Source organism: Rhinatrema bivittatum, chromosome 2 (genome assembly GCF_901001135.1).
Source record: "Rhinatrema bivittatum chromosome 2, aRhiBiv1.1, whole genome shotgun sequence".
Taxonomy (NCBI): Eukaryota; Metazoa; Chordata; class Amphibia; order Gymnophiona; family Rhinatrematidae; genus Rhinatrema; species Rhinatrema bivittatum.
Window position 1 is genome coordinate 174,175,732 of NC_042616.1, and position 11,866 is coordinate 174,187,597.

The following is an 11,866-nucleotide window of genomic DNA, read 5'->3' on the forward strand; positions in this document are numbered from 1 at the left end:
TGTTGAGCAATTAAAGAGTAGATGCAGTGCAGACATGCAAACATATGTGTTTCCTTTGCAAATATGTTAGGTTTCCATGACTGTAGTTCTTAAATCTTTGTACCTTCTTAAGTCATTGCATTTTTTTTTTTGTGGTAGGAATGTGCATATTCTAGCTGTTTTCCCCCATTAATTCCCGTGGAGAAGGACATGTGAGAATATATAAATAAGGCAGAGCAGTGAACAAAATGTGAGCAAGAAGTTTTAGGTTCTCGTCCTTGGCTCACAATAATGTCACAAAATGAGCATGTTGTCTGTAGGCTCTCTCAGCCCTCTTATGGTTTTGGAGAATTTCTCCTCATACATCCAAACCAAACAAGAATGTCATCAAATACACTCCAGCGAGTACTTTTACTGGTAGTTATTATTAGTGTACAGATGATTTCATAACTGTATGGGCGTAAGCAGATAAATGTGTCCTGAGAGCCTATGAAATGAAGTATAGTGTCTACAGTAAGAATGGACTCTGTAATTATATTTTTCTGAATAACAGGTTAGTCATATTTCTGAAGCTTCCTTTACTCCAGTTTAATGCACGCACGCACACACACACACACACACACACACACACAATATCCTGAATATTTCCTTAAAATCTGTTTCCTTTCCCAACAAGCATGCCAAGTGTGCCTCCTTAGTTGTTCAGTATAACGAAAGTATTTAAGGCATTTATTTATCTCCCATTCCCTGTATTATCCATCAGTTCACAAGTCTATATGCATACACTTGTAGATATACTGCAGTGCACTTCTAATGACATTACATGCTATTCTGTACCATCTGTGTCTATACTAATGCCAGATTAAATACGCTGATTGCTGGATTTATGCCATTACGCCTATATGAAGTTCTATTGTTTGCAACAATTGGAAAAAAACAAACCTAAACCAAAACTGCAACTGCTAAAATAAAAACACAAAAAAATTGTACTGGCAGGGATGAGAGAAAATAATGTATACAACTTTCCTGCTACAAGTGTCTCACTGCTGCATGGGAGGGCGAGGATGCAGAAGTCCTTGATTTAATCAGATTAGGGGAGATGATGTAGATGTACTTTAAAGCGCAGAGAGGGACTATTGTTGGAGCGGTTTGGGGAAGGTGGACGAGGAGAGTGCTGGAGAGGAAGTTGCCACTTCAGGGAATTCGTGCTTGGAAAGGGAGGGAAAAAAAAAAAAGTAAGTTCATGTCCTTGGAGACTTTAGGGACTCTACCAACATAAACACGTAGTATGACCAGTGTCTGTAAAACCTCATCGGCAAACGGTGTCCCTTTTTTTTTCTCCCCATCAGAAGATGCCGGTCATCAACATAGAGGATCTAACAGAAAAGGATAAACTAAAAATGGAAGTTGAACAGCTCAAGAAAGAAGTGAAGATGGAGAGACAATTAGTAAGTAATGCCTTCCCCCTTCCAGACATGTAAGAGAAACTTGAGCCTGATTTGTTTCCAATATTGTTGACGTTTATTTCAGATAATAATAACTCTTACACATTGCTCTTGCCCGGGATCAGGACTGCTGTTATCGTGGGCTGGAGACCTTGGCATGTTTTCAGCGGCAGCGGGGGAGTCTGACTTTTTAGCGAACCAAAGTGAAAGTCTGAGTTTTAGAAGAAAAGGCAGCTCCGGGGGCGGGGGGGGCTCAGCGAGAAGGCGCCGACCTGCTTGTATAAACTTTCCTTCCACGAGAGAAGGCGAGAGCGCGCAGTCGGGGGCCAGGGATCTCTGCCCAGAGTCAGCCTGCGGCAGGCGTGAGAGAGCAGCCTCCCTCCAGGGCTGTGCCTCGCAGGTTTTACTTCGGGCTCCCAAAGCCGAGCCCAGCTGCCGAGGATCGGGGTGGCAATGCGGGACCGACACCGGAAACAAGGGCAGCAGGGCTGTAAAACCAACAAACCAATACCCGATCAATTGCAGACAGCATGCCAAAGAATAAGGGGAGTCCAGCAAATAATTAGCATTGGAAAATACTATATTGGGCTCCCTGGTTGTCCAAAAAAAATGCAGTGACTGAAAGGAAACCTACACCCTGAAGTATATGGAGTTCAATGCCTACAGTACCTGAATGTATCCCGCTTTGAAATGTCACAGAAGGCAAATATAAATACGAAAAAATAAATACATTCTTAATTACTTTCTAAATTTGTGTTAACAGCATGACTAAACGAGGCTGTACAAATGCAAACATTCAACATAAGGAAAATGACAGACTAAAGTCATTTCCTGTTTTTTGTTTTCTGAATTTTTCATTCTCTGCCTTGGGCATTTGAGTGTTTTACTTAGGATTTTTAAAACAAAATCACTAAAATGTCTATCTGTGAGGAAATAGGGGGGCGTCTAGTTGATGATAGCTGAGAAACTTAAAACAACACTCTTTGTCTCCCTTTCACTCATTAAGTAGAAGGTTGTGCTATGACTATTCCAAAATCCTCCCATAATACATACAACAGTAGTCTACTATATTTATGAATCCCACTGGGGGAATAAAATGCTTATATAAGCATACTTAAATTAAAAGGAATTTGCCTAAGTAATGTACTGTGGGATAGTGGGTCACTGCCTTTCTGAGATGGAATTTTAGTGGTAAAATAGAGTATATACTAGGCGCTCATACATGCTTATTTAAGTTATTTCCACAGATAAATGTGATTATAAGGCTTTGTATGTGTTGCTAATTGCCTGTTACTGGCATCACTATAATGTTCTTGTGTAATGATTTTATTTTAAACAGTCTGCAAACTATATTTTCATTATTAGTGGTTGCTGGCTTGAATTCACTGAAAACGTATTCAGTGCCTGTTTACGTGAAATCCGATGTAGGTGTTTAACCTTTTGTTGTTCCTCTACTTTGAAATTTGCAGTAACTGTGCTTTGGCTACTCCTAAATGTTGTGCCAGATAAATCATTTCATTTGATAGCATCGATTTATTGGATACGTACTGCAGGGACTCTCAACCACTGGTCCAAGGAGCAGCGCCGGTCTGCAGAGCAATGGTGCCTGCAGGAGGATCAGAAGAAAGCAAGACTTGCCCTGCAGCTGCACATGCTGAGCTGCATCCTGCACCACAGCCAGAAGAGACTTTCCCTAACTCTGTCCCAGTGGATCGTTTTTGGTTTTTTTTTTCCCAGTTGGCCCAATCTCTGGGAGGGGAGCAACTACATCCGAATGTTAGCAAACTAGCATGCCACTGAGTCCGTGTCTACTCTGATCTCAGGCCCTGCCTCCTTTATAGAAGCCAGGAAAGGACCCGGGCCACTGTGGGGGGCCTAAGACTGGAAGAGACACTGACTCAGTCTCACGCGGGCTTTATTAACATTCAGCTGCAGTTGCTCTCCTCCCAGAAATTGGGTCTTGGGACAAGCCCCAACTGGGAAAAAAAATGACCAAAGATATTGTGCTAGTGTTGCTGGTTGGTAAAGGAGGGGAAGAGGAGGAATTTCTTATCTTATTTTTTTTTTTTTTTTTTTAATGATGAGCTGGTGGCTGACTGGGGGGAGGGAAACAGAGAGGAAGAGGCATTTTTTTTTTTCAGTGATCAACTGGGAAGAATAGGGATATTTTTTTTTCTTTTCTGTGGATAATACTGTTGGCTGGTCTGGAGAAGGAAGGACGAGAGATAGGGAAAGAGTTTTTCTAATAAGAGCAATTATTTTTTAGAAAACCATTTTTTAAAACTGGTTAGTTACTTCTTAAAATGACACAGACCAGCTGCAGGACTGACCCCCTAAGATTAAAGAGAAAGGGATTATAGCCAGGGAGGGGATTATATCCCCTCCCTGGCTTTTTAATTTTCTGGGGGAGGGGGAACCTCTTCTCTTCTCCTCCCCCTCCCTCCTCCCTCCTCCCCCCCCCCCTTCTCATCAGTACTGCAACTGGCCCACATAATTAAAGGAAGATTGCTAGTTGATCCCTGGCATACAGAAGATTGAGAAACACTGAGCTGTAGTAAACAGGCTGCAGGGTCTCAGGAGCATTACAGAAATCCACCCCTGTATATTATTGTCAATAAATAAGTGCATCTTACAATATTCATCATTAAAGGGCTTATGAAAGACAAAGGTCCACTCAGAACTAAAGGATCCTACTTTCTGGGACATATGCATGTCCACTATGGGGTACATTTTTTAAAAAAGCACGAGCGCGTACTTTTGTTCGCGCACCAGGCACGCAAGGGGGTGCATATTTGTGCACCTTGCACACGCTGAGCCCTGCGCACGCTGCCCATTCCCTCCGCCTCCCCCCACGTTCCCCTACCTTTATCGCCAAAGTTACGCCTGCCCGAAGCAGGCATAACTCGCACACGCTGGTGGCCCACTGGCGCGCCATCACCCGACTCGGGGGCTGGTCCAGAGGCCTGGGCCACGCCCCCTGGAATGCCCCCCCCGACACGCCCCCCTAGCAAAGCCCGGGACTTACGAGCGTCCTGGGGCTTGCGTGCGCCGCCGAGCCTATGCAAAATGCGCGTAACCCTTTTAAAATCCGCCCCTATCTGTACATATGGATGGATAAAAAATAAAATTTAAAACATTCATGACTGAGTCCTCATCTGCCCCCCAATGTCCTGAAAATTTGGTATGAATTGTACACCAAACAAAAGTGTTATTAGGAGGACACATATATATTCTCCCCCCTTCCCCCATCTCATATTCATGTATCTTCCTTTCATTTAGGAAGCAGAATCCTGACGCGGTCATGTGGTGAAATACAATGGGTTTTTTCCCATGTTGCTATAGGATAGGGGAGGCCAAACTTTCATGCACCAAGGGCAAAGGAACTAGTACCAAAAAGCCTCATGTATTCAAGAGACGACAGGAGAGGGTATGTGTGTGTGTGTGTGTGTGGAGCCCTTGAGGAGCAGAGGTGAGGGGCAGCTATTCCTTTGAGGACCCCCTTCCCCTTCATCTCCACCATCATCTCTCTATCAGTAATCCCCATTCTGTCCCAATCAGTCTTTCTGGTTTCCTCTAGGGATGTGCAGGCAAAAAGTTTTCGTTGCGTACGTGATACGTATTCGTGGGGGGTCAATTCCGTTTCATGCGGAAGAATGGAGAATTCAATAAGTTGTCGATCTGTAAATACGTTACTACTAAATTAACTACAACCCCCCACCCTTCTGACCCCCCCAAGACTTACCAAAACTCCCTGGTGGTCCAGTGGGGAGTCAGGAAGCCATCGCTGCACTCGTTTGCCGGTTTCATCACGGTGCCGATAGCCTGTGTCACAGGGGCTACCGGTGCCATTGGTCAGTCCCTATCACACGGTCACCGGCGCCATCTTGTGCTCCTACCATGTGACAGGGGCTGACCAATGGCACCGGAAGCCCCTGTGACATAGTATGGGCAAAGGCTATCGGCGCCATTTTGAGTCCTGGCGTCGGATGGCAGGTCGCTCCAGGACCCCCGTTGGACCCACAGGGACTTTTGGCCAGCTTGGGGGGGCCTCCTAACCCCCACAAGACTTGCCAAAAGTCCAGCGGGGGTCCGGGAGCAACTCCTTTCACGCCGGCCGATCCCAATACTCAAAATGGCGCCGATCACCGTCATAGTGAGGGCAAAGGCGATCGGTGTCATTTTGAGTATTGGGATCGGCCGGCCAGCATGAAAGGAGGTCGCTCCCGGACCCCCGCTGGACTTTTGGCAAGTCTTGTGGGGGTCAGGAGGCCCCCCCAAGCTGGCCAAAAGTCCCTGTGGGTCCAACGGGGGTCCTGGAGCGACCTGCCATCCGACGCCAAGACTCAAAATGGCGCCAATAGCCTTTGCCCATACTATGTCACAGGGGCTACCGGTGCCATTGATCAGCCCCTGTCACATGGTAGGAGCACAAGATGGCGCCGGTGACCATGTGACAGGGACTGACCAATGGCACCGGTAGCCCCTGTGACACAGGCTATCGGCGCCGTGATGAAACCGGCAAACGAGTGCAGCGATGGCTTCCTGACTCCCCGCTGGACCACCAGGGAGTTTTGGTAAGTCTTGGGGGGGGTCAGGAGGGTGGGGGGTTTAAATTTTTATTTAGGAGGCCGAATAAAACAGATATCTTAAATACGTGGGGGGTCGCGATGCGTTTTGCCTCCCCACGTATTTATCAGATAGCAAAAAATAAGTTACGGATTACAAATACGTGGAAAACGGATGCACACCTCTAGTTTCCTCCCACCAGTTCCTTTCAATTCACTCAACCTGTTCCGAACAGTCTCTCTCGATCCTCCCACCTATCCCAGTCAGCCTCTTTCTCCCTCTCGATCAGTTATTATTTGGATTTATTACCCGCTTTATTTGAATATGAAATGGGTACAACATATTAGATAGCAGCATACACTCATAGGACATCCCCTCCTGCCCCCATTACTCTCTCTCTCTCTCTCTCAGACCCCACTCCTTGTTCCAAGCAGCCTTTCTCAACCCTCCCACCAGTCTCTTTCTTGTTCTCAGTTCCCCCATCCTCTGCCTACCAGTCTGTCCCTCATTCAGTTTCCTCAATGTGTCCCAACCAGTCTCTCAGTCCTTCCATTCTGTTTCATCTAGTCTCTCAAATTGCCCCACTCTTTCCCCCTACACCATTTCTCTCTTGGCAGGACCAGCATATCATCCTCCACCCATCACAAGTACAAACACAGAGGCTCAGTGGACCCAGCAGAACATCTTAGACCTCACATCTTGTGCTATGTTATCCCCCATCTTTCTATCTCCCCACCCTCTGCGCAGCACCAATGTCCCCTCGATCCCTTCTTTTCCTCTTGTTCCTACTCCATTTGTCTTCTCCCTGCTCTCTCATGCAGTCTTCTCCCTGTACCCTCTGTCCAACACCAGCATCCACAAGCCCCCTCCCTCTCTGTTATTCTGCCTCCACCCCTCTCTCATTCTCTCTCCACACCCTATCCCCTGCCCCCACCCAGTCTCTCTGTTTGTCCATGATCCCAATACTCCCTTCATTCCTTCTGCCCCTAGTACCTTCTCCGCTTCTCTCTAATACACCCTCCACCATCACCCCTTCTGGCTCTCATACTCATACCCTCCCCATCAACTCTCTGTGTGTCTCTTTCACAAACCCTTCCCTTTCCAATCACCATTTCTGGCTCTCTTTCTCTCACCACTATACCCCCATTACACCTCTGACTCTCATTCTGTCCTGCACATATCTAGCTCTGTCACTCTTCCTCCCTGCTTCACTACCTGCAGCTGTCTGCTTCCCCAACACACACAAATTCACATTTCACTATCTCTGCTCGCTTTTAGACACACCCGCATTACCACCTCTACCCCATCTCATACCATTTTTTACTCTTTTAAAATCACCATCATCACTTTTGGTTTTCTTTCATACACACCCTCCCTCTCTGGCTTTTTTGTACACCACTACCACCTTTCACCCAATTCTTTCAAATCCTTTCTACTTCCTCCACAGTATTTCACACACAACCCCTACTCGTACATGGCTCTCAAGCAACCCTGTATGCTTGCTTGCCAACCCCCTCTCCCTTCCTCTGTTCCTCCCACCTTAGCCCTGGGTCCCTCACACTGCTGCTGAACAATGAGAGCATAGACCTTAGGGAGGAAATAAGCGACCAGAAAGCCAAATTTCCATTGCTGATTTCAAGCAGAAGGGAAGAAGATGACATTCAGCCCTCTTTACCTCATCCCAGCATATTACCCTTTGAGCTCCAGGCAGCAGGTAGGGTGAAAGTGGATAGGATGGGGCAGAGAGGCTGGATCAGGAATTTAGTTTTCTCCTCTTTGCTTGGCTATACTGTTCTCCTTGCTCCAGCCACTCTCCGCCTTTCCTCTGCAATGCTGTCCAGGTTTGGCTCTTCTCCTTCAGGTAACAGGAGGGGAAAAGCCACATTTTGCATAACAAAGAGCCATATGTGGCTCCTGAGCCACAGGTTGACCACCTCTGCTATATGATATGTGTGATACCTTTTAGACTGAGAAAGCCATTCACTAAGGGACTTTTAGTTTTCTCCTGTTGTGTAATTGCATTTTATCCCTAAATCCTGAGTTCATATAGAAGGATAGTAAGATAGTGGACAATCCATACAGTATCATTATATTTGTTTAGATTTATTCTTAATGAGAATGATTTTCAAGCATTAATTGAATGGATAGCATGTTTCCCTGCTGACATTTCTGGTCAAAAGTTACTCATTGTGAGACTAGATGTTTAGATAAATGTTTTGAATCAAGAATGCTCTTAGCAAAGCAAATTACTGCAGTAATCAGACGCATTTGTATTAATTCTTTGGATTAAGGTGTCCAAGTGTTCAGAAGAAATTAAGAATTACATTGAAGAAAATTCTGGAGAAGATCCTTTGGTGAAGGGTATTCCCGAGGACAAAAATCCCTTCAAAGAGAAAGGAGGTTGTGTCATTGCATAAAGCTCTTATTCCGGGACTGACACCTGCTTTATCTTCTTTAAAATAGTGCATCCTAGGAACGAGGGCTCTTGCTAAGCTCATAAATGGATTAATAAATATGGTTCCAGTCTGAATGAACAATCTTGTTTATTGAGTAAAGTATAATTATGCCTAATACTTTTTCATTAGCAGTCGTCCTTAGAGGAAAAAATACATTGTATTCAAAGATGTCATACTTTGCCTTTGTGTCCAGGTATAGTATTTTGTTTCTTAGTTTGTGCTTACTATGGTCTTATTGAATAAAATACATATGGACAAAATCAACTATTTCCTTGATATTAGAGAGTAAATTTAAAGATGCTATCTAGTACTATAAAATAATTTGCTGAGTATGTTCATCTGAAATATATAGTTGATTTTTACAACTTTAATAAAATTAGGAAAAAAATGAACTTTAACTTGTTGGAGAGACTTAATTTTTTTTTTTTAAATGAAAAAAAGTCACATATGATACAAGTTCTGGAAACTTTGAACAATATTTGAACTGGGTTGGCAGATATTTCATTCTATCCTCTGAGGATTTACTTGTGCACATACAATTTTTAGTTCTAAATTTTACAAGTTAGAAGCCTAAAAACATAATGTCATTGTAATTTTTTTGAGAGAAACTTTTTAAATACATTTTCCAGCATAGCAGGAAATATATGCAGCAGATTATACTAACAGATGAGTTGCAGAACTACCAATGGCTCAAGACAGAATCTTTCATCTATAGCAGTGTCTTAGAGCACAGTTATCATCTGGTATAGTCAGTGAAAATATTATTATGCATTCACTACAATTAATAGCACTAAAGTGTAAGCATCATATAGACTGCAACTTTTAAACTCCCAGTTGTCATTTTGTGAGGTTAGGAAAATAATATTACAGATTAGCCTCAGTAATGCTATTCTTTGGCACAATGTATATTGTCCAGTGACATTATTAAAGATTAAAAGTGGGTCAAATGCTAGTTTTCTACTGTCTTCTTTTGTAGACAGGTTTCCACAAAGGAGCAATAGCTTTTAATTCTTTCAAGCACATTTCCTATGATGCAGAAATTCCTTCTCAGAGAATTGCTGTACATTTCATCATCATTTATTTTATTTATCTATTTATTTATTTAAAAACTTTTTTTATACCGTCGTTTAGTGGTATACCATCACAACGGTTTACAGATAGGCACATAAATAAGTCTGGTTTGGATTATAAATTAGCTAGTAGGTGCCAATACATTTTTGGTTACATGATTCAAATGGATCGTGGTTTGGAATTTCCATTTATATGACTAATAGAATATCCATATATGAGATATACTGTACTCTTGTATATTAATCTTTAGGTACGAGAAAAAATAATAAAGGAGGGATAACTGCTATTTGTTAACTTTTAACTGTGTGTCAGAGTTCTTTTTCTTGTCCGTTAGTATTTCTTACTCCCCACGCTCACTGTGAAAAGCTTTTTTGAAGAGCCATGTTTTTAAACTTTTTTTGAAGAGTTTTAAATCTTTCATTAATCTTATTTCGAGTGGCATTGTGTTCTATAATATTGGACCGGCTAGGGATAATGCTCTCTCTCTCTCTTACTTGCATCAGTTTTGCTGTCTTTACATTGTCATTATCATCATCATTTATTTATGTCACACTTTTCCACTTAGTGAGTTCAAAGCATGTTACAATAGGTTTGAGTTTACAGCAAATATAAAATACAATGAGTAGAGCATAAGTAGAGCAAAAGAATGGAGAAGGAAATGGTTATGTGGAATAGGGAACTTACAGCTAGCACAAAAGTATAAATTAAATTTTGAATAATCTCAAATCCCGAGTGTCTAATGTGAGCATCATATCTCGTGAATTTGGATTTCTTGCTAATATTTGTTTGATCAAACTGGTAGTGATTTGAGATCTGAGCAATTGTATATGCTTGCATGACCAAAGCATAACATAAGATTACCAAACTTCAACATTTAGCACAATGAGGAGAAGCACCTGGAAATACCTTAGCAATTCTAATGGTCTTCTTAATGCAGCAGTATTTCACATGGAAAACTGCTTTCAGAAAGATTTTTGGATTTTCCAATGTGTTGTCTTCTTTATTTTAATTTCATATAGCAGCATTAATTAAAATGTAGTGGCAGGCTGTACAAGGGCAATGGTTGCTGGCTTTGAAAACAAACATTTTGATTGTGCCTCAGCATTTATTTCTACTAAAGATTTCATTTTCTGCCTATATTGTTACTGCAAGAGGGCAATCTTAAGCTGGGACTCATTAAATCAGAGGTACTGTGTTGCATATGAAGTCTGCTGATTCTGCAAAAAAAATCAGAAAATAAAACAGTTCAATATATTGCTCCTGATAGGCCTGAACACATTCCTCTTATTTTCTCTCTAGATCAGGGCTTCAACATCTTTACTCCTATGTGACCCCGTTGTACCATTTGAAAATTCACATGACACCAGACAGTGACCAAGGGGGAGTGGGAAGAGTGAAGAGGGGGAGGGTGGAAGCAGGGAAGGCCAGTTATGTATACGTGGAAAGGCCTTAAGAATGTATAGAAGAAAAAAAAGTTTGCACACATACCCCCATGAGCAAGTGCAACACAATTATACTCCCCACCCCTCTCGGGGCAATTGAAACACGCATTTGCACATTGCCTCCCTGAGCAACTGTAACAGACACACTAGACTTTTGTTTGCCTTTTTTATGATTTTTCGTTTTTCCTTTATTATTTTTGGCTTTTTTTTTACCTACTTTGACTTTTACTTTCTCTTTCCCTCGTCTTCTCTCCCTGTGGAGTGCAAGCCTCCCTGTACCATCCAACCAAAAAAGTGTCTCACTCTCTGCTACCTCAGTCTCTCTCTCTCTCTCACTCACACACACACACACACACACACACACCCTGCACTCACAACTCCAGATCCTCTCTTTTAGATCCCCCAACAGTCAATCCTTTCTGCCATCCCCTCTTTCTATCCTCCAACCCATCTACTCTCATACCGCACAGTCCATCTCCTGTCATTCCTTCTCCCACCTTGCAGTCAGTCCTCTCTGCCAACCCAGCCTCACTCTCACTCCTCATAGTCAGTCCTTTCTATTATTCCCAATTCCATCTGCTCTCTCTCCTTCCCCCTCACAGTCAATCCTTCCTATCCTCCCCTCTCTCTCACCCATCTCATCCCCTCTCTCTTTCTCATACCAGTCACACTGTCATCTCCCAAATTCTCTCTCACTTCCTACAACCCATCTCCTCTCTTACATATCCCCAAGTTTGTACCTTTTCTTCTCCCTCAAACCCTCCTTCCACTCAATCCACCCTCTCATGCCATGTCCACACTGATAGTGGCAGGTAGAGATGTGCATCAGGTGCCCGATTGTTTTCGCTTTCGGGTTCGTGTGGCTGAGGGAAAATCTCGTTTTCCCGCGGATCTGCATTTTTTTTCA

The 11,866-nt window shown here is 43.1% G+C and overlaps 1 protein-coding gene across 1 annotated transcript; it reads left to right on the forward strand.

The window, feature by feature from the left end:
* The first annotated feature begins 1,235 nt into the window (after positions 1-1,235).
* Positions 1,236-9,393, forward strand: LOC115084264 (guanine nucleotide-binding protein G(I)/G(S)/G(O) subunit gamma-11-like). The gene is given in 3 exon segments (XM_029588897.1): positions 1,236-1,315; positions 1,317-1,427; positions 8,282-9,393. Coding segments are annotated over 3 exon segments (285 nt in total). The 5' UTR covers positions 1,236-1,267; the 3' UTR covers positions 8,408-9,393.
* Positions 9,394-11,866: the final 2,473 nt, after the last annotated feature.